At 47.8% G+C, this 24198-nt stretch overlaps 1 protein-coding gene across 2 annotated transcripts in view; it reads right to left on the reverse strand.

Moving 5' to 3' along the window:
* Positions 1–24198, reverse strand: part of PCGF6 (polycomb group ring finger 6) — a 182842-nt gene that overhangs the window by 86016 nt on the left and 72628 nt on the right. For both annotated transcript variants that reach the window (XM_063961959.1, XM_063961961.1), the window contains exons 4-6: positions 22081–22136; positions 12214–12273; positions 12029–12137 (exon numbers count right to left, since the gene is read on the reverse strand). In XM_063961959.1, coding sequence (XP_063818029.1) covers positions 12029–12137; positions 12214–12273; positions 22081–22136 — 225 coding nt within the window. The remainder of the gene's footprint in view (positions 1–12028; positions 12138–12213; positions 12274–22080; positions 22137–24198) is intronic.

The raw sequence follows: 24198 nt of genomic DNA on the forward strand, positions 1-24198 counted from the left end.
TTTATGTCCAGAGATACCATAAAATCCCCCCCTTCCAGGCTGGCGATGACCGCCCTGAGCGATTCCATCTTGAACTTGAACCTTTTCAAGTATAGGTTCAGGGATTTAATATTTACAATGGGTCTGACCGAACCGTCCGGTTTCGGGACTACAAACAGGGTTGAGTAATATCCCCTCCCTTGTTGAAGTAGGGGAACCTTGACCACCACCTGTTGAAGATACAATTTGTGAATTGCATTTAACACTATCTCCCTTTCTGGGGGAGAAGTCGGCAGGGCCGATTTGAAAAACCGCAGAGGGGGCACCTCTCCGAATTCCAGCTTGTAACCCTGAGAAACAATTTCTATTGCCCAGGGATCCACCTGTGAGCGAACCCAGATGTGGCTGAAAATTCGAAGACGTGCCCCCACTGGGGCGGACTCCCTTAGCGGAGCCCCAGCGTCATGCAGTGGATTTTGTAGAGGCCGGGGAGGACTTCTGTTCCTGGGAACTAGCTGTGTTGTGCAGCTTTTTCCCTCTGCCCTTACCTCTGGCAAGAAAGGACGCACCTCGTACTCTCTTGTTTCTTTGTGACCGAAAGGACTGCATTTGATAATGTGGTGCTTTCTTAGGCTGTGAGGGAATATAAGGCAAAAAATAAGAATTTACTTACCGATAATTCTATTTCTCGGAGTCCGTAGTGGATGCTGGGGTTCCTGAAAGGACCATGGGGAATAGCGGCTCCGCAGGAGACAGGGCACAAAAAAGTAAAGCTTTACTAGGTCAGGTGGTGTGCACTGGCTCCTCCCCCTATGACCCTCCTCCAGACTCCAGTTAGGTACTGTGCCCGGACGAGCATACACAATAAGGGAGGCATTTTGAATCCCGGGTAAGACTCATACCAGCCACACCAATCACACCGTACAACTTGTGATCTAAACCCAGTTAACAGTATGACAACAGAAAGGGCCTCTTAAAGATGGCTCCTTAACAATAACCCGAATTAGTTAACAATAACTATGTACAAGTATTGCAGATAATCCGCACTTGGGATGGGCGCCCAGCATCCACTACGGACTCCGAGAAATAGAATTATCGGTAAGTAAATTCTTATTTTCTCTATCGTCCTAAGTGGATGCTGGGGTTCCTGAAAGGACCATGGGGATTATACCAAAGCTCCCAAACGGGCGGGAGAGTGCGGATGACTCTGCAGCACCGAATGAGAGAACTCCAGGTCCTCCTTTGCCAGGGTATCAAATTTGTAAAATTTTACAAACGTGTTCTCCCCCGACCACGTAGCTGCTCGGCAGAGTTGTAATGCCGAGACCCCTCGGGCAGCCGCCCAAGATGAGCCCACCTTCCTTGTGGAGTGGGCTTTTACAGTTTTAGGCTGTGGCAGGCCTGCCACAGAATGTGCAAGTTGAATTGTGTTACAAATCCAACGAGCAATCGACTGCTTAGAAGCAGGTGCGCCCAACTTGTTGGGTGCATACAATATAAACAGCGAGTCAGATTTTCTGACTCCAGCCGTCCTTGCAATGTATATTTTTAAGGCTCTGACAACGTCCAACAACTTGGAGTCCTCCAAGTCGCTAGTGGCCGCAGGCACCACAATAGGTTGGTTCAGATGAAATGCTGATACCACTTTAGGGAGAAAATGCGGACGAGTCCGCAGTTCTGCCCTATCCGAATGGAAGATTAGATAAGGACTTTTATAAGATAAAGCCGCCAATTCAGATACTCTCCTGGCAGAGGCCAGGGCTAGTAACATAGTCACTTTCAATGTGAGATATTTCAAATCCACCTTTTTCAATGGTTCAAACCAATGGGATTTGAGGAAATCTAAAACTACATTTAGATCCCACGGTGCCACCGGAGGCACCACAGGAGGCTGTATATGCAGTACTCCCTTGACAAAAGTCTGGACCTCAGGGACAGAGGCCAATTCTTTTTGGAAGAATATTGACAGGGCCGAAATTTGAACCTTAATGGATCCCAATTTGAGACCCATAGATAATCCTGATTGCAGGAAATGTAGGAAACGACCCAGTTGGAATTCCTCCGTCGGAACCTTCCGATCCTCGCACCACGCTACATATTTTCGCCAAATGCGGTGATAATGTTTCACGGTGACTTCCTTCCGTGCCTTAATCAAGGTAGGAATGACTTCTTCTGGAATGCCTTTCCCTTTTAGGATCTGGCGTTCAACCGCCATGCCGTCAAACGCAGCCGCGGTAAGTCTTGAAAAAGACAGGGACCCTGCTGTAGCAGGTCCCTTCTCAGAGGTAGAGGCCACGGTTCGTCCGTGAGCATCTCTTGAAGTTCCGGATACCAAGTCCTTCTCGGCCAATCCGGAACCACTAGTATTGTTCTTACTCTTCTTTGCCGTATGATCTTCAATACCTTTGGTATGAGCGGCAGAGGAGGAAACACATACACTGACTGGTACACCCAAGGAGTTACCAGTGCGTCCACAGCTATTGCCTGTGGATCTCTTGACCTGGCGCAATATTTGTCCAGTTTCTTGTTGAGGCGAGACGCCATCATGTCTACAATTGGTCTTTCCCAACGGTCTATTAACATGTTGAAGACTTCTGGATGTAGACCCCACTCTCCCGGATGAAGATCGTGTCTGCTGAGGAAGTCTGCTTCCCAGTTGTCCACGCCCGGGATGAACACTGGTGACAGTGCTATCACGTGATTCTCCGCCCAGCGAAGAATCTTGGCAGCTTCTGCCATTGCACTCCTGCTTCTTGTGCCGCCCTGCCTGTTTACATGGGCGACCGCCGTGATGTTGTCCGACTGAATCAACACCGGCTTTCCTTGCAGGAGAAGTTCCGCCTGGCTTAGAGCATTGTAGATTGCTCTTAGTTCCAGAATGTTTATGTGAAGAGACTTTTCCAGACTCGTCCATACTCCCTGGAAGTTTCTTCCTTGTGTGACTGCTCCCCAGCCTCTCAGGCTGGCGTCCGTGGTCACCAGGATCCAATCCTGAATGCCGAATCTGCGGCCTTCTAATAGGTGAGCCTTCTGCAACCACCACAGAAGTGACACCCTTGTCTTTGGTGACAGGGTTATTCGCAGGTGCATCTGCAGATGCGACCCTGACCATTTGTCCAACAGATCCCTTTGGAATATTCTTGCATGGAATCTGCCGAATGGAATTGCTTCGTAAGAAGCCACCATTTTTCCCAGGACTCTTGTGCATTGATGTACTGACACTTTTCCTGGTTTTAGGAGGTTCCTGACCAGATCGGATAACTCCTTGGCTTTTTCCTCTGGAAGGAAAACCTTTTTCTGAACCGTGTCCAGAATCATTCCTAGGAACAGCAGGCGAGTTGTCGGGATTAAATGGGATTTTGGAATATTCAGAATCCACCCGTGTTGTCTTAGCACCTCTTGAGATAGTGCTAAAGCTGTCTCCAGCTGTTCTCTGGACCTTGCCCTTATTAGGAGATCGTCCAAGTATGGGATAACTAATACGCCTTTTCTTCGAAGAAGAATCATCATCTCGGCCATTACCTTGGTAAAGACCCGAGGCGCCGTGGACAATCCGAACGGCAGCGTCTGAAACTGATAGTGACAGTTTTGAACAATGAACCTGAGGTACCCCTGGTGTGCGGGGTAAATCGGAACGTGTAGATACGCATCCTTGATGTCCAAGGATACCATAAAGTCCCCTTCTTCCAGGTTCGCTATCACTGCTCTGAGTGACTCCATCTTGAACTTGAACTTTTTTATGTAGAGGTTCAAGGACTTCAGATTTAGAATAGGCCTTACCGAGCCATCCGGCTTCGGTACCACAAATAGAGTGGAATAATACCCCTTTCCTTGTTGTAATAGGGGTACTTTGACTATCACCTGCTGAGCGTACAGCTTGTGAATGGCTTCCAACACCCTCTCCCTTTCGGAAGAGACGGTTGGTAAGGCAGACTTCAGGAAACGATGAGGAGGATCCGTCTCTAATTCCAACCTGTACCCCTGAGATATTATCTGCAGGATCCAGGGGTCTACCTGCGAGTGAGCCCACTGCGCGCTGTAATTTTTGAGACGGCCCCCCACTGTCCCCGAGTCCGCTTGAGAGGCCCCAGCGTCATGCTGAGGTTTTTGCAGGAGCCGGGGAGGGCTTCTGTTCCTGGGAAGGAGCTGCCTGTTGGTGTCTCTTCCCTCTTCCTCTGCCTCGTGGCAGGTACGACAAGCCCTTTGCTCTCTTATTTTTGTAGGAGCGAAAAGGCTGCGGTTGAAAGGTCGGTGCCTTTCTCTGTTGGGGAGTGACTTGAGGTAAAAAAGTGGATTTCCCGGCAGTAGCCGTGGCCACCAAGTCTGATAGACCAACTCCAAATAACTCCTCCCCTTTATACGGCAAAACCTCCATGTGACGTTTTGAATCCGCATCGCCTGTCCACTGTCGTGTCCATAAGGCTCTTCTGGCTGAAATGGACATAGCACTCACCCGAGATGCCATTCTAACGACAGTAAAACATTGTCCCTATCTAGGGTATCAATATTTTCAATCAGGGATTCTGACCAAACTACTCCAGCACTGCACATCCAGGCAGTTGCTATAGCTGGTCGTAGTATAACACCTGCATGTGTGTATATATTCTTTTGAATAACTTCCATCTTTCTATCTGATGGATCCTTAAGTGCGGCCGTCTCAGGAGAGGGTAACGCCACTTGTTTGGATAAGCGTGTGAGCGCCTTGTCCACCTTAGGGGGTGTTTCCCAGCGCGCCCTAACCTCTGGCGGGAAAGGGTATAATGCCAATAACTTTTTTGAAATTATCAACTTTTTATCAGGAGCAACCCACGCTTCATCACACACGTCATTTAATTCTTCTGATTCAGGAAAAACTGTTTGTAGTTTTTTCACACCATACATAATACCCTGTTTTACGGTATCTGTAGTATCAGCTAAATGTAACGTCTCCTTCATTGCCAAAATCATATAACGTGTGGCCCTACTGGAAAATACGTTTGAATTTCTACCGTCGTCACTGGAATCAGTGCCCGTGTCTGGGTCTGTGTCGACCGACTGAGGCAAAGGGCGTTTTACAGCCCCTGACGGTGTTTGAGGCGCCTGGACAGGCATTAATTGATTGTCCGGCCGCCTCATGTCCTCAACTGACTGTTTAAGGGAAGATAAACCATCACGTAATTCCACAAATAAAGGCATCCATTCTGGTGTCGACCCCCTGGGGGGTGACATCTGCATATTTGGCAATTGCTCCGCCTCCACACCAATATCGTCCTCATACATGTCGACACCACGTACCGACACACACCGCAAACTCACAGGGAATGCTCTAATGAAGACAGGACCCACTAGCCCTTTTGGGGAGACAGAGGGAGAGTCTGCCAGCACACACCACAAAGCGCTATATATACAAGGGATATCCTTATATTAAGTGCTCCCTTATAGCTGCTTTAATATATATATATATAGCCATTAATGTGCCCCCCCTCTCTGTTTTACCCTGTTTCTGTAGTGCAGTGCAGGGGAGAGACCTGGGAGCCGTTCTGACCAGCGGAGCTGTGACAGAAAATGGCGCCGTGTGCTGAGGAGATAGGCCCCGCCCCTTTTTCGGCGGGTTCTTCTCCCGCTATTTTTCCAGTCAGGCAGGGGTTAAATATCTCCATATAGCCCCTATGGGCTATATGTGAGGTATTTTTAGCCTTGTATAAGGTTTATATTTGCCTCTCAGAGCGCCCCCCCCCAGCGCTCTGCACCCTCAGTGACTGCCCAGTGAAGTGTGCTGAGAGGAAAATGGCGCACAGCTGCAGTGCTGTGCGCTACCTTATGAAGACTGAGGAGTCTTCAGCCGCCGGTTTCCGGACCTCTTCACGCTTCAGCATCTGCAAGGGGGTCGGCGGCGCGGCTCCGGGACCGGACTCCACGGCTGGGCCTGTGTTCGATCCCTCTGGAGCTAATGGTGTCCAGTAGCCAAGCAGCAAATCCACTCTGCATGCAGGTGAGTTTACTACTTTCCCCCTAAGTCCCACGTTGCAGTGATCCTGTTGCCAGCAGGACTCACTGTAAAGAAAAAAACCTAAACTAAACTTTCTCTAAGCAGCTCTTTAGGAGAGCCACCTAGATTGCACCCTTCTCGTTCGGGCACAAAATCTAACTGGAGTCTGGAGGAGGGTCATAGGGGGAGGAGCCAGTGCACACCACCTGACCTAGTAAAGCTTTACTTTTTTGTGCCCTGTCTCCTGCGGAGCCGCTATTCCCCATGGTCCTTTCAGGAACCCCAGCATCCACTTAGGACGATAGAGAAAATTTGATTTACCAGCTGTAGCTGTGGAGACCAGGTCCGAGAGACCTTCCCCAAACGATTCCTCACCCGCTGTTCAGTAACTGCATATGCCTCTTTGAGTCGGCATCACCTGTCCACTGCCGGGTCCATAGGACTCGTCTAGCAGAAATCGACATAGCGTTGATTCTAGAACCCAGTAGACTAATGTCTCTTTGAGCATCTCTCATATATAAGACAGCATCTTTTATATGTCCTAGGGTCAATAAAATGGTATCCTTAACCAGGGTTTCAATTTCCGCAGATAAGGTATCTGTCCATGCTGCTACAGCGCTACACACCCAATCCGACGCAATAGCGGTCTGAGTAAGGTACCCGAATGTGTGTAAATGGACTTCAAGGTAACCTCCTGCTTGCGATCAGCAGGATCCCTGAGGGTAGCCGTATCTTGGGATGGCAGCGCTACCTTTTTGGATAAGCGCGTCAACGCTTTGTCCACCCTAGGGGGGGATTCCCACCGTATCCTGTCCGTTGGCGGGAAAGAATACGCCATAAGAATCCTTTTGGGAATCTGCAGTTTTTTGTCTGGAGATTCCCAAGCTTTTTCACATAACTCATTCAGCTCATGTGAGGGAGGAAAGGTTACCTCAGGTTTCTTTCCCTTATACATGTGTACCCTCGTGTCAGGGACAGGGGGTTCCTCTGTGACATGCAAAGCATCTTTTACTGCAATAATCATATATCGAATACATTTAGCCACTTTTGGCTGTAACTTTGCATCATCGTAGTCGACACTGGAGTCAGAATCCGTGTCGGTATCTGTGTCTACTATTTGGGATAGTGGGCGCTTTTGAGACCCAGAAAGTCCCTGCGACATAGGGACAGACATGGGTTGACTCCCTGGCTGTTCCTTAGCTTCCGCTTTGTCTAATCTTTTGTGCAATAAATTTACATTAGCACTTAAAACATTCCACATATCCATCCAGTCAGGTGTCGGCGTTGTCGACGGAGACACCACATTCATTTTCTCCTCCTCCTCCCCAGGAAAGCCTTCTACCTCAGACATGTCGACACACGCGTACCGACACACCACACACTCAGGGAATCCTCTTATCTGAAGACAGTTCCCCCACAAGGCCCTTTGGAGAGACAGAGAGAGAGTTTGCCAGCACACACCCAGCGCTATATGACCCAGGAAAAAACACACACAATATGTTTACCTAGATAGCGCTGTATGTATTTTACGCCAAATATGTGCCCCCCCACTTCTTTAAAACCCTCTTTCACCGTGGATAAGCAGGGGAGAGTCCGGGGAGCTTCCTCTCAGCGCTGTACTGTGGAGAAAATGGCGCTGGTGAGTGCTGAGGAAGAAGCCCCGCCCCCTCAGCAGCGGGCTTCTGTCCCGCTCAAATATCTAAAAACCTGGCTGGGGCTCTTTATATATACAGTGCCCAGCTGTATATATATACTTTTGCCAGAAAACAAGGTTTATTGCTGCCCAGGGCGCCCCCCCCCCCCCCCCTGCGCCCTGCACCCTACAGTGACTGCCGTTTGTGTGTGCTGTGTGGGAGCAATGGCGCACAGCGTTACTGCTGTGCGTTACCTAACTGAAGTCTTCTGCCGCCCCTGAAGTCTTCTTTCTTCTCATACTCACCCGGCTTCTATCTTCCGGCTCTGCGAGAAGGACGGCGGCGCGGCTCTGGGACGGACGGCGAGGGTGAGACCAGCGTACCGATCCCTCTGGAGCTAATGGTGTCCAGTAGCCTAAGAAACAGAGCCTAACATTAAAGTAGGTCTGTTTCTCTCCCCTCAGTCCCTCGATGCAGGGAATCTGTTGCCAGCAGGCTCCCTGAAAATAAAAAACCTAACAAATATACTTTCTTTCAGGAAACTCAGGAGAGCTCCCTGTAATGCACCCAGCCTCCTCTGGGCACAGTAGTAAACTGCGGTCTGGAGGAGGAGCATAGAGGGAGGAGCCAGTGCACACCCATACCTAAAGTCTTTCTTAAAGTGCCCATGTCTCCTGCGGAGCCCGTCTATCCCCATGGTCCTTACGGAGTCCCCAGCATCCTCTAGGACGTAAGAGAAATATATATTATATACACATACAGTGCATCCGGAAAGTATTCACAGGGCTTGTAGTAATGTCAGGTACTGTCCCTGTCCCTACTGTCACTATCTCTCTCCCTGCTGTCACTGTCGTCACTCTCTCTCTCCCTGCTGTCACTGTCGTTACTCTCTCTCCCTGTCGTTACTCTCTCTCCCTATCATTACTCTCCCTCTCCCTGCTGTCCCTCTCCCTGTCCCTGCTGTCACTCTCTCTCTCCCTGCTGTCACACTCTCTCTCCCTGCTGTCACACTCTCTCTCCCTGCTGTAACTCTCTCTCCCTGTCCCTGCTGTCACGCTCTCTCTCCCTGTTGTCACTCTCTGTCCCTGCTGTCACTCTCCCTCTCCCTGCTGTCACTCTCTCCCTGTCCCTGCTGTCACTCTCTCCTGTCCCTGCTGTCACTCTCTCCCTGTCCCTGCTGTCACTCTCTCCCTGTCCCTGCTGTTACTCTCTCCCTGTCCCTGCTGTCACTCTGGCTGTCCCTGAATTGTGGCTCATACCATGTGCTATAATGTGAATTTCAGCTCATTCAGTGTGCTATAATGTGAATTTCAGCTCATTCAGTGTGCTATAATGTGAATTTTGGCTTATTCAGTGTACTATAATGTGAATTTCGGCTTATTCAGTGTGCTATAATGTGTAATTTTGGCTTATTCAGTGTGCTATAATGTGAATTTCGGCTCATTCAGTGTGCTATAATGTGAATTTCGGCTCATTCAGTGTGCTATAATGTGAATTTCGGCTCATTCAGTGTGCTATAATGTGAATTTCGGCTCATTCGGTGTGCTATAATGTAAATTTAGGTTTATTCGGTGCGCTATAATGTGAATTTCGGCTTATTCGGTGTGCTATAATGTGAATTTCGGCTTATTCGGTGTGCTATAATGTGAATTTCAGCTCATTCAGTGTGCTATAATGTGAATTTCGGCTCATTCAGTGTGCTATAATGTGAATTTCGGCTTATTCAGTGTGCTATAATGTGAATTTCGGCTCATTCAGTGTGCTATAATGTGAATTTCGGCTTATTCATTGTGCTATAATGTGAATTTCTGCTCGTACCGTGTGCTATAATGTGAATTTCGGCTTATTCATTGTGCTATAATGTGAATTTCTGCTCGTACCGTGTGCTATAAGGTAAAAGGGGCACAAGTACTAGATAGTATAAGGGGTTCTACTAAACTGGACATGCCCCCTTTTGGGTGACCACGCCCCCATAATTGCATCCTTGACTTTTCCATACCCCCACTTCAAAATTTCCACTTCGAGCACTGTATGTATGTATGTATGTTATATATATATATATATATATATATATATATACACACATACATACATACACACATATATACACATATATATCGGATAAACAATACTCTTCTTCTGCACTATGCTTTTTCAATTGTGAAAGACGGTAGGCTGCTAGATAGATAGATAGATAGATAGATAGATAGATAGATAGATAGATAGATAGATAGTTCCTGAATTTTCCCCAATTAATATATTTAGGGGTTTGGGTCGTTGGGTCAACCCAACTTAGGTCGACCACTATAGATCGACATGCATTAGGTCGACAGGAACAATAAGTCGACATGTTCATTAGATCGACATGAGTTTTTTCACTTTTTTGGGTGTCGTTTTCTTCGTAAAGTGACGGGGAACCCCAATTAGCGCACTGTGTCCCCTTGCATTGCTCGCGAGCTTCAGGTTACCGTTCCCAATTGTAGTCCACGTGGATCGTAAAGTATGAAAAAGTCCAAAAATTTAAGAAAAAAAATGTGAAAACCTCATGTTGACCTAATGACCATGTCAACCTAGTGCATGTCGACCTAAGTGGCGTCGACCTAACGACCGTATCCCATATTTAGAACAATTTGAGAAAAAGACTACGGAATGTATTAGTCCAGCTATATGTTACTCTTCTATACAGTAATACTAAATGTCTGAATAGCCATGGCCTACATAACCAGATTTATAGGGACAGAAACATGGTTCATTGTGGGTTGGCGTATTATTATTTAAAAAATAATAATAATAATAATAAAAAATTATATATTTATATATATATATATATATACACACACACACACACACACACACACACACACACACACACACACACTATATGGACAAATGTATGCAGATGCCTGACCATTACAGCAACAGGGACATTGTATTCAAATACATATACTTTAATAAGGCTTTTCACATGATTTTGGAGTGTTTCTGTGGTAATTTGTGCCCCTTCATCCTGTAGAGCATTTATGAGGTCAGGTACTGATGTTGGACGAGAAGGCCTGGCTCATAATCTCCGTTCCAGTTCATCACAAAGGTGCTCGATGGGGTTGAGGTTAGGGCTCTCTGTGGGCCAGTCAAGTTCTTCACAACAAACTCAACAAACCATGTCTTTATAGTCCTTGCTTGGAATAGAAAAGGGCCTTCACCAAACTGTTGCCACAAAGTTAGAAGCCTAGATTGTTCAAAATGTCTTGGTATACTGAAGCATTAAGATTGCCCTTCACTGGAGATAAGGGGCCTAATCCAAACCCTGAAAAACAGCCCCATACCATTATCCCTCCTCCACCAAACTTCACAGTTTGCATAATGCAGTCAAGCAGGTAACGTTCTCCCAGCATCGGCCAAACCCAGACTTGCCCATCTGACTACCAAACCGAGAAGTGTGATTCCACTGCTCCACAGTCCAGTGTCAATGTGCTTTACACCACTCCATCCGACGCTTGGCATTGGACTGGTGATGTGAGGTTGCATGCAGCTGCTCGGCCATAGAAACCCATTCCATTAAGCTCCCGCCACACAACGATTGTGCTTACATTAATGCCAGTGGAAGTTTGGAATTCTTCAGCTATGGAATCAGCAGAGCATTTGTGACTCTTACGCACCATGCACCTTAGCAGTTGTTGACCCTGCTCTGTGATTTTACATGGTCTTCTGCTTCGTGGCTGAGTTGTTGTTGTTGTTCCTAAATGCTACCACTTTCTAATAATATCACTTACAGTTGCCATGGAATATGCAGCAGGGATGAAATTTCATGAACAGTCTTATTGCAAAGATGGCATCCTATCACAGTACCACGGTTGAAGTCACGGAGTTCTTCAAAGAGACCCATTTTGTATCACAAATGTATGCAAATGGAGACTGCATGGCTAGGTGCTTGATTTTATACACCTGCAGCAACGGGTCAGATTGAAACACCTCAATTCAATAATTAACAGGTGTCACCAAGGGATGCAGTTAAAATACCGGCGGTCGGGATCCCGGCATTCAGCAGAACGACGCTGGAATTCCAACAGCTGACATTTTGCAGACAACCGGCATACCAACACCCGCCCCTAATTCCCACTCAGTTGGTGGGTCCACACCACCAAACAAGTAGGATCAGAACCAATGGCGAGCACAGCGAGCTCACAAAGGGACTCACTGCCAGTATTCTAGCAGATGGGATACCGCTGTCGGTGTACTGACAGTCAGCATCCTGTCTGCTGGTATATCATACTGGACCCGTCACCAAATACTTTTGTCTATATAATAAATATATATTACATACTGTATATACCACACACACACATACACACACACACACACGTTTAAACACCAGCACTCCACGTGTCACACCACATATACCTTGTACATATTACACATCTGCTGAACTTTAACAAGGAGATTTACTGACCCCATGAACTCCAGAAGTAAGGACACATCCAGTTCTGGTGGGATATGGAACAAAGGTCCTATTAATTTCCTTGGTCTTCCCCGACAGGTGGAGATTGGTTGTGGCACAGCTGTGGAGGACATATTATGTCACCAACATGAACTTGCAGTAATGGTGTCATTACAATAAAACAACCAATAACTTACTAGGTTTAGGGACTTCAAGACCTCTTTCTCTGTAGAAATCGCACAATTGCTTTTTTTCACCTACAATGAAAACAGAAAATTTTGTAGAAATCAAAAGAAGCAGTCCTTAACTTAATAATGAACAAACGTATGATAGCTAGGAGCGTACTCAGGAATATAGGAGAAGTACAAATACAGGGGTGGACATTTCTGTAAACAGTTCCACAATTTTGCCCAAACAGGTGAGAAATGGTTTAGGAACTTAAAACAATCTTCTGAATGGCTGCAGTGAGTTTCTCTTTTCATCTATTTCACCTAATATGTGAGATCTACAGTGGTCAGAAAGAAAAGACTATTCACCCCCATCCCCTTTGGCTTTTCAAGATTTTACTATGTTAAAACATGGAACTATAATGGATTAAATAATAGGATTTTAATTACATACCAGTAAATCCTTTTCTCGTAGTCCATAAGGGATATTGGGGAGACTTAGTACGACGGGGTTCAAAGGAGCCGGTGCACTTTAAAATTCTTCAACTGGGTAAAACAGCGACCCGAAGGAGAAAGGACATACTTGAGAGAAGGAACGTAACAACAATGGCCCTCATTCCGAGTTGTTCGCTCGGTAAAAATCTTTGCATCGCAGCGATTTTCCGCTTAATGCGCATGCGCAATGTTCGCACTGCGACTGCGCCAAGTAAATTTGCTATGTAGTTAGGAATTTTACTCACGGCTTTTTCATCGTTCTGGCGATCGTAATGTGATTGACAGGAAATGGGTGTTACTGGGCGGAAACAGGCCGTTTTATGGGCGTGTGGGAAAAAACGCTACCGTTTCCGGAAAAAACGCAGGAGTGGCCGGAGAAACGGAGGAGTGTCTGGGCGAACGCTGGGTGTGTTTGTGACGTCAAACCAGGAACGACAAGCACTGAACTGATCGCAGATGCCGAGTAAGTCTGAAGCTACTCAGAAACTGCTACGAGGTGTGTAATCGCAATATTGCGAATACATCGTTCGCAATTTTAAGATGCTAAGATTCACTCCCAGTAGGCGGCGGCTTAGCATGAGCAAATCTGCTAAAATCCGCTTGCGAGCGAACAACTCGGAATGAGGGCCATTGAGCCTAATTCAGAGTTGATCGCAGCAGCAAATTTGTTAGCAGTTGGGCAAAACCATGTGCTCTGCAAGTCGCTGCAATAGTTGGCCTATGCACAGCCCCCGTTAGGGTATAAATCGATTTTAAACAGCCCTCCACACGGCTATCCGTCGGTTCCTTCAGAGAGGTGACGGTAGTTACTGGCACAGCAGAGGAAACAACCATACGCGCCACAAGAGAATCTACAGGTGGAGGGGTTTCCCAATTTTTACATACCTCCGCAGAGAGAGGATAGCGAGCCAACAGTCTCTTATTCGGTGTAAATTTTGTCCCCGGATTTTCCCAGTATTCCTGACGTATGTTAACCAGGTGTTTAGAAAGGGGTAAAACTTGTTTAAATACCTTATTACATTTAAACCTATCCGGTTTCGTGGAGACAGTCTCAGGCTCAGAATCATCCGCCACCTGAAGAATGAGCCGAATCGCCTCAATCAAATCCGGGACATCCACCAATGACTTCCCCTTCCCCATCCGAAACATCAGCGTCAGTTTCTGTGGTGTCAGTATATGCACCGTCCTCGTCATAGGACGTGTCTGGAAGAGCAGTAGATTGAGAGGAGGTAATGGCCTGTTTAGAAGATGACTTAGTCTTATGCGGACAAGAGTGACACTTAGATTTAGTCACAGATCGGTTCAAATGCTGTAACTGAGTGGAAAGCTGATCTGCCCATGGCGGATTCCCAGCAGGGACCATAAACTGTTGCAGTGGCACAGGTGGTCCCACAGGGGGCATTAATTTAGTCACAAGCGTGTTTAACAATGTGGAAAATGTAGCCCAAGGTGGGTCTTGTGAACACCCTGAACGTGAACTCTCAGCTGCCAGATTATCCTCCATTATGTCCGCGGCCTCACAACCACGCAGTGTGGGAGAAGCCCCAACGTCGTTGCCACGTGTAGCAGACATAACTATGTGCACAATAATGGGCAACCTGGTACAAAGTGTAGCAGCACTATACCTAGCAAGAACTCTCAGAAGAAGGTGCCTAAGATAGCACAGACCGGGAGTTCAAGAGATATAGATTATATGGTGACTATAAATCACAAGTAAAATTACACCGTCAGTATATCTTGTGATACAATCCTATATTAAACATAAAGAAAAATCTGAAACACTTGGCCCCCTCAGGTATAGCAATATAGGAATAGCCCACTGAGTGAAATACCCTGCAATAAGGCAACCACGCAGCAGCTACATGCACACACACATATATAGTCACAAGCGTACCATGCAGAAATGATGTACCATAAACTGCACTGGACTAGCAATACAAAGTAATACTCAGTATGGCTATGTGACAATAGATATAACAATACACAGTAAACACTGGATGTATATCACAGGGTGTTTGTACCACACAACCCTGACAGTATGCACTCTTTCTTAACTAACACTGTCCCAGTGACAGGTAGAATACTCAAGTGTCCTGTAGGAAACACAGCACTGGCAGTCAGGCAGTTCCACAGAGGAGGATTTGCCCTAGCAGTCCCAGGAACAGCAAGGCTCTGTCTGTAATGGCTGCTGACCGGGAGTGAGGGAGAGGGAAGCAGCTCCAGGGCGGGAACATTGCTGAAATGGCGCCCTGGGGCTGGGGGAGGGGCCTCAGGTCCGACCTGCTCCCCCTGCTGGCATCCCCACCGCGTGCATGCAGTGTAAAAACGGGGGGTTATATAAAATGTCCCCCTGACCTGTGCCCATGAATCGACCCTGGTGGCTAGTGGAACGGCTTGCCCAGTATTCAGTGTCCAGGCCATCGCACGCACAGCCCGCCTCCTACGGCCGCGCTGGATTGCGGTAAAGTGCGGCAAAGTACCTCCCCCTTGTTTGCGGCCCGGCGATACGGGAGACCGCGGCGTGTGTGTGACTCACTTTTAGAAGAAGCCGACGCCTCCGCTGCAGTGACCCGGCAACCAGGGCGCAGGAGTATACAGCGCCGCTGGGGGTGATGGAGCTGCACGCAGGGAAGTCTATGAGACTTTGCCTGCAGCAGCCTTGTAGTCTTCTTATACAAGAATTTCTTCTTTTCTGTAAAATGAAGCTCTTAATAGGCTGCTTAAGGCAGCCTCCTGTTAAGTGCCTGCATACTGCATAGCACCAACTTACAAACTGAGCTCCCTGTGCATGGAGGTGGGATTATAGAGGAGGCTGCGCTGTGCATCTTGGGAACAGTCAAAAGCTTTGAGCCTGTTGGTGCCTCAGATCAAGATCCTACTCTACACCCCGATGTTAATCCTTGTGGAGCCAGTGTACCCCACAGCAGAAAAGGATTTACCGGTAGGTAATTAAAATCCTGTTTTCTCTAGCACCCATTAGGGATATAGGGGAGACTTAGTACGATGGGGACGTCCCAAAGCTTTCAGAACGGACGGGAACGTGCAGAGACTTCTGCAGCACCCCCTGCCCAAACCGGGTATCCTCTTTGGCCAGGGTATCAAACCTGTAGAACTTCGCAAAGGTGTTCTTCTCCGACCAGGTAGCAGCTCGGCATAGTTGCAAGGCCGAGACTCCACGGGCAGCTGCCCAGGAAGACCCCACCGATCTTGTAGAGTGGGCCTTCAGAGCCTGTGGAACAGGCAATGCTGCCGACACATAGGCCTGCTGGATAGTAAGCCTAAGCCAACAAGCAATGGACTGCTTCGAAGCAGGACAACCCTTTTTCTGCGCATCATAGAGCACGAACAGTGAATCCGTCTTTCTGATCCGAGCCGTTCTCTTGACATAGCTCTTCAAGACTTGCACAGCATCCAGTGCCTCTAGAGGAGCAGAAGTGCCAGAACTTGACGGAACCACAATAGGTTGATTCAAGTGGAACGCAAAGAGAACCTACGGCAGGAACTGCTGCCTAGTCCTGAGCTCCGCTCTATCCTCATAAAAGACCAAGTAAGGGCTTTTACACGATAAGGCCCCCAATTCTGAGACACGCCTAGCAGAAGCCAGGGTGAGTAACATCACCATCTTCCACGTGAGGTACTTGTCTTCTACCATCATCAGAGGTACAAACCATGAGGATTGTAGAAATTCCAACACTAAATTCAAATCCCAGGGTGCCGTGGGCGGCACAAAAAAAGGTTGAATATGAAGTAGTCCTTGCAAGAAGGTCTGAACTTCTGGAAATACAGCCAATTTCTTCTAGAAGAAAACTGAGAGGGCTGAACCTTTTTGGAACCCAGACGTAAGCCCTTATGCACAGCAGCCTGCAGGAAACTTCCCAAGTGGAACTCCGCAGGACGATACGTGCGTTCCTTGCACCAAGAGACAGATCTCCTCCAGATATGATGATAGTGTTTTGAAGTCACAGGTTTCCTGGCCTGAACCATGGTTGCAATAACCTTTTTGGAAAGGCCATTGTGAGCTAGGATGTTCCGTTCAACATCCAGGCCGTCAAATGAAGCCGCCATAAGTCCGGGTAGACGAACGGTCCTTGTTGAAGAAGATCCCCTCTCAGTGGCAGAGGCCAAGGGTCTTCGATGGACATGTCCAGAAGATCCGCGTACCATACCCTCCGAGGTCAATCCGGGGCAATCAGAATTGCCTGGACTCTTTGATTCCTGATTCACTTGACCACCCTTGGGAGCAACGGAATCGGAGGAAACAGGTAGACCAGCCGGTAAGGCCAAGGCAACGTCAGTGCATCTACTGCCCTCGCCTGAAGGTCCCTGGTTCGTGAGCAATACCAATGAAGCTTCCTGTTGAGACAAGAAGCCATCAAGTCTATCTGAGGGCAGCCCCACCGGTCGATGATCTGCTGAAACACCTGATGGTGAAGCCCCCACTCTCCTGGGTGGAGATCGTAACGACTCAGGAAGTTTGCTTCCCAATTGTCCACTCCCGGAATGAAGACATAGCTCTTTCATTTTTTTCTGCCCAGAGGAGTATCCTTGACACTTCTCACATGCAGGCCCTGCTTTTTGTCCCTCCTTGACGATTGATGTACGCCACTGCCCTGGTGTTTTCCGACTGTACCTGGATCGCGTGATCCCTGAGCAGAGGAGAGGCCTGAAGCAAAGCATTGTAGATCGCTTGAAGTTCCAGAATGTTGATCGGAAGGAGGGCTTCGTGGGCTGACCACCTGCCCTAGAACTGAGCCCCCTGGGTGACAACTCCCCATCCTTGCAGACTTGCATCCGTCGTGAGGAGTAACCAATACTGAATTCCAAAACTGCGGCCTTCCAATAGGTTGGAGGACCGCAGCCACCACAGGAGAGAAAACCTGGCCTGAGGTGACAGCCGAATTACCCGGTGCATCTGAAGATGTGATCCGGACCATTTGTTCAGGAGGTCCAGCTGAAAAGTCCTGGCATGGAACCTTCCATACTGGATCGCCCCCTATGAGGCAACCATTTTCCCCAACAATCTTATGCAAAGATGGATGGATACCAGAGTAGGCCTGAGAACCATGCAGACCATCTCCTGAAGTGTTCTCACCTTGCCCTCTGGGAGAAACACTCGTTGGGCCACAGTATCCAGCAACATTCCCAAGAACAGGAGCCTCCGAGTTGGCTCCAGGTGGGACTTCTGTAAATTGAGGATCCACCCATGGTGTGACAGAAGCTGGATAGTGCGGTCTATATGAAGCAATAAAAGCTCCCTGGATCTTGCTTTTATCAGAAGATCGTCCAGGTAAGGGACCACATTAACCTCATGGACCCGGAGCTGGAACATCATCTCCGCTATCACCTTTGAGAACACCCTCGGAGCCGTTGACAGGCTGAAGGGTAGCTCCTGGAACTGGTAGTGATGGTCAGCAGGGCAAACCTCAGGTAGGTCTGATGAGGCGGCCAAATTGGGATATGGAGATAGGTATCTTTTATATCCAGGGAAACCATGAACTCCCGTTCTTCCAGGCTCGCAATCACCTCTCGCAAGTATTCCATCTTGAACCTGAAAACCTTTAGGTAAAGGTTCAAGGATTTTAGATTCAAAATGGGTTGTACCGAACCGTCCAGTTTCGGTACCACAAACACTGCAGTGTACTGCAGACATTGAGGTGATAGGATCGTCGTTGACACACACAGTTGTTTGTGCCTCTTGATCCTTTGAGACATGTCTGACCAGTGGTCTTTCTCCATTAAAAATTAACTACCAATTTGGGGAGTGTATAAACTTATAAAATTACTGGGCCAGTGGAGATGCCACATTTCCAGCACCACTACTGGCAGTATTTTAATGATTTGTCCCTCGGATTTGATGTGAAGTAGGTGGAAATTATCAATATCCACCACACTGTACATCTTTAGATCTTTATATACCCTTGAGGAAGTCCTGTTAAAAGGACGAAACGCGTAGGGTTTTAAAGAAACAAGGTGATTAGGACACCCAGTACACATTGGAGAGTCCCCACCACTGAGCTCACATCCTGGGGTGGTTGGTGGCACTCAGGTTTACATCTGTCTTTGTCCAACTTGGTTGTTCCTTGTAATACACCTTGTATGTAATGTAGAGATTGTCTCACATTATATTTTATGTTTGATGTTATCAATAAACATCAGAATTTTATTAATCCAGGTTCTGTTTTGGGTGTCTACATCTCTTTGGTGAGAGGGTATTTTCTAGGTTTAACAACTGGCTGAGTATTACTGAATATTGATTGAAAGGAGATAAGAATACCCAATCCAAGTTGGATTTACAATCAAGTACAATCAGAAACAACGGTTGAAAATAATCTGGCCTTGAAATCCGTAAATTCATATGGATTTATTTATGGACAATTGGTTTTGATGTTCTAGCGCCCTCCGGGCTTCTTCATTTGTCTACATTGTTTTGTTCCCACTAACAGGGGTTCTACCGTGAGGTGCTGCTCTCTGAAGCGCGTGATAAGGTTTTTTGTTGTTGTATCAAACCTCAAGTAGGCCTGATGAGGCGGCCAAATTGGGATATGGAGATAGGTATCTTTTATATCCGGGGAAACCATGAACTCCCGTTCTTCTAGGCTCGCAATCACCTCTCGCAAGGATTCCATCTTGAACCTGAAAACCTTTAGGTAAGTGTTCGAGGATTTTAGATTCAAAATGGGCTGTAGCGAACCGTCCAGTTTCGGTACCAGAAACAGGTTGGAGTAGTAACCCTTTCCCTGTTGTTGCAGAGGCACTGGAACAATGACCTGGGATTGAACCAATTTTAGGATGGCCCGTTGCAGCATAACACGCGTATCCTCCAAAGCTGGTAAGCTTGCTTTGAAAAATCGTTGGGAAGGAGCACTGTCGAACTCCAGGTTGTAGCCCTGAGAAATGAGTTCCTTGACCCAGCTATCCTGGCAAGAACATTCCCAGATACGGCTGAAGTGACGCAGCCGAGCTCCCACCTCAAGATCACGGTCATGCTGGCCTTATTGGAAGCTGTGCCGGTACTCTCCTGAGAACTGGCGATCGCTGGTTTTCTTGTCATATCTCTGGTGCCTCTAGCCGTGTTGGAGGCACTTCTGGCCCTATATCTAAACCGGTTAGACCAAAAGGACTGGGTAGATGGCCCAGGGTAGGAAAGCCTAGCCGGCGGGGCCCCAGAGGGGAGAAACGTGGATTACCCCGCAGTAACTTTAGAGATCCACGTATCCGCTACCCAAGGTGGGTCCTGATTGGCCACGGGTACAGCAGGTAGACTTCCCCCTCGGGTAAATCCGTGGTGCCAGTACTGCAGGATGCAGAAGCGTCCGCGGATTTCCCGCCCTGTGTGGCAGACATCATAGGGAATGTAGCCGTAGGGCGTAACAGTACAACATAGCCAGACAAACACAATATCTGCAAAAAAAAAAACTATGTTATGCGACAATAAACACAGGACACAAAACAGAGGATTTCAGTGATATGAAGTGACTGAAACACACAGTAAAAATACCAAGTTGTATATTCTGTGTAACACTATATATATATATATATATATATATTTATTTATATAGCTTGCAAATAACGAGGCGGCACTCAGGAGTCTATGGTGAACAGGTGAACTCTGTCAACTGGAACTTTATCGACGTTTCGGGATGCAAGCCCCTGTCTTCAGGACACACAGTGACTGTGTTCACCTGTTCACCATAGACTCCTGAGTGCCGCCTCGTTCTTTGCAAGCTATACACACCCAGACTGCCTAGTCTGGGAGGGAAGGCACCGGAGCAGGAGCTTTGCTCAGATAGCCCATGGGGGAGTGCCAGAGAATTTGCCCAGTATACATATATATATATATATATATATATATATGGAACCCTGACGCACCTAGCTCCACAGGGTACAGAATATAGTGATAGCAATATGTGATACAGAAGAATGGAATCCCACACAACAGCTACAGGCACACTCAGTCACATGTACAATGCAGAAGTTATTACATATAAACAATAAAACTGCACTGGACTAGTAATTTACAACTAACTATGTATGAGTATAGATATAACAATGCACAGTAGATACTGGATGTATATCACAGAATACTTGTACCAAATATTCAGATAGCAGTACATTTGTTCTTAACTAGCACTGCCTAAAACGACATGTAGAATTCTGAAGTGTCTGCAAAAGCACAGCGCTGATGAGGCAGGCGGCTTTACAGAGGAGACAGAGCCCTGCAGTCCCGGAGATCAGCCCAGTTGGTAGTGAAGATGGTGCCAAAATCTCAGTCAGAAGGGAGAGTGAAAAGCAGCTCCAGGGCGGGAAAACCAGCAGTAGATGGTGTTCTGAGCTGGGGGAGGGGCTACAGGTCAGCACCTTATCCCCTATGCTGGTCCTCACCACCGGGTACCGTGGAGCCTATAACAAACGGATTTTAGTAAAGCCGACCTGTGCTCCCTTGTCCTAGTGGATATAGTGGGGTCCCTGTGCAGTACAGTGTCCACGCTAGCGGCGCAGTCCGTCTCCTGGGACCGCAACCGGATCGCGATTTAACGGCGGGTCCCACCTGGGGGACCCTCTTACCTCCTTCCTGATGTGCAAGCGTGTATGCCTGAAGTCCGGTGCGCCTCCGCCGCAAGTACCCGGGAACCAAGCCGCGGGAGTATGCAGCACTGCTCGGGAGTTGATGGAGCCGCAGCACAGAATGTCAGACTGACATAAAAGCGATGCAGCCCTTGAAGTCTTCTAAAAAAGCTCTTTTCAGGGATGCCTAGTGCAGTCCCACCTGTTAGCTGCCTGCTCTGCAGGCACCAACTTACAAACTGAGCTCCAGTGCCTGGAGGCGGGGTTATAGAGGAGGCGGTGCAATGCAACCTGGGAACAGTCAAAGCTTTAGCCTATTGGTGCCTTGGATAAAGATCCAACTCTACACCCCCATGTTATATACCAGTGTACCCCGCTGCAGAAAATTAAAGCTTTAAAAAAAAACTGAAGAAAACTCTCTGGAGCTCCCTGAGTGTGCATCCTCTCCTGAGGGCACTTTTTTCTAAACTGCCTGTGGGGGAGGGCATACAGGGGAGGAGCCAGCACACCCAGTTGAAGAAATTTAAAGTGCACCGGTTCCTTTGGACTCCATCTATACCCCATCGTACCAAGTCTCCCCAATATCCCTTATGAATGCTAGAGAAAAATGTTTTGGCACATTACGGAGTGCTTTGTGTTGATTAATGGGAATATACTTCTATCATGGTTCCGTGTTGTGACATGGAAAAATGGGAAAAAAGCCCAAGGGGGTGAATAATACCTGTTTTAGCAAGTTTACACACAAGATTATATTAGTGTAGACACAACACAAGGCCCATTACTGACTGTGTACACACAATTCTTTCCAGAAAAACAAAGGGTTAAAGCCAAACTTACGTTCTTCCAAATGGACAACTAATTTGAACACTATGTCCTGTAATTGTCTGTCCAACCTAAAAGAGAAATTAATATTCATTATAACAGAATAAGGAAAACAGGATGTAGTTATGATCCCAGCCGTCAGTATCCCTGGGGTCACCATACCGATGCTGGGATCCTGGCCGGCAGAATGCCCAGGACTATTCCCACTCATGGGTGTCCATGATACCCATAGAGTGGGAATAGAACCTGTGGCAAACACAGCGAGCATCGAGCCCGCAAGGGGCTTCGTTGTGCTCCCACACACACCCCCACCGTTGGCATTCCGGCGACCGGGATCCCTGCGTTGGTATGCTGACCGCCGGGATCCCGACTGCTGGTCACCCCTACCCAATGCAGTGAAAACACAGATAATAACAGCAGGCAGGTCTGCCTTTCAATACTGGGACCGATTCCGAGTTGGGAGCAAAGCAAAAAAGTAGTAAGTAAGGCCGGGTACACATCAGACGATCCTGGATCGGGGCCAACGGCACGACCGACGGAACGAGATTTCGCTCGTTTGTACACACTGAACATATAGCATGCAGACGCGTGTGATATCATTCATGGCAGGAATCAGCAGCATGCCGCTGCCCGTCCCACATGATGTGCTGAACATCAGATGGGATGAACCCGATGTCGGCAGGTGGGAGTGCCCGATAGAGGGTACAGATTAGACGATGTGCATGATATATATCGGTCCAATTTGCAGGATCACCTACTGTCATTTCCAGCCGAATCATAACGATAAATCGGACATATAGCTCAGTGTTTACACACGATTTGCGGGTGCCTGTGGTTGCTAGTGACGTCACCTGGTTGGCCCTGCTGCGCGGCCAACCGGGCGATAACGCTGGCGACTGTGGCACGTGTTATGAAGGAAGGAGATATGTTGCTCCGATCTTCATTTAATCGCTAAATGTGTGTACCCAGTACTCTGGATCCCCTGTGTGTACACAGCCGGTATGTTGGCTCGGCCGGTGTGAGGACTGATGGGCGGCAGTGGCAGAGGGAAGAGGTGAGTTTTGGGATCACTAACCCCCCCGCACATCACGCAGGGAAAGAGAAAACTGACTGCTTCTGCCGCTCTCCCCAGCGCAGCACACAGCAGCATTGTATGCTGGGGAAAGAGGCTATTGCAACAGCCAGTCCTCTCTCCCCCCGCCTCAAGTGCCACTGTCTACAACGGGTAAGAGAAGGGAGGAACAGCGGGTGCCCGTGTCCCGCTGGGACCCTCAAACAGGCCCAGACCTGGGTAAAGAGGTGCGAGAAGAAGTGTGTGCAAAACCTGTAGTTTTAGGCACTCAAATGAAGTTTTTGCACCCTAACCAGGACATTAGATGGGATTAGCTGCTATTTACGGCTAAACCCCCAATCAGCGCAACAACTGAATTGCTCTGTTTGCCCATTACCTTGAATGCCCCAAAAAAACATTTGAATCTCCCCCCCACACTGCTGTGTGGGAGTTCCTGTGAAGTTGTCTGTGATACTGTGCTTTGTGCACTACTGTTATCCAAATATTAAAAAAAGGAGATTTATGGTAAGAACTTACAGTTGTTAAATCTCTTTCTGCAAGGTACACTGGATTCCACAGGGAATTACATCAGGGTGTAGAGTTGGATCTCGATCCGAGGCACCAACAGGCTAAAAGCTTTGACTGTTCCTAGGATGCATAGCGCCGCCTCCTCTATATCCCCATCTAAAGGCACTGGAGCTCAGTTTTGTTAACCAGTCCAATGCAGTAGCAGGTAAGAGAGACGACAACAGTTAGTATCCACAGCGAACCACATTCTCACGACAGGAGAAGGTACCAGCGGCTAATGCCATACAAACCCAAAGAAGATAAGATCGTCAGGGTGGGTTCTTACCATAAATCTCCTTTTCTGCAGCGGGGTACACTGTGATTCTCCTTTTCTACATCGGGGCTGTCCTAAAGCAGTTCCTAATGGGAGGGGACGCACTGTAGTGGGCACAAATACCCGGCGTCCAAAGGAGGCATCCTGGCAGGCGGAAGTAAAGAAGGCATGAACTTATGTTCTTATGAACTTATGTTATGAACATGTTCACTGAGGACCACGTAGCCGCCTTGCACAATTG

This window comes from Pseudophryne corroboree, chromosome 3 (assembly GCF_028390025.1).
Source record: "Pseudophryne corroboree isolate aPseCor3 chromosome 3, aPseCor3.hap2, whole genome shotgun sequence".
Taxonomy (NCBI): Eukaryota; Metazoa; Chordata; class Amphibia; order Anura; family Myobatrachidae; genus Pseudophryne; species Pseudophryne corroboree.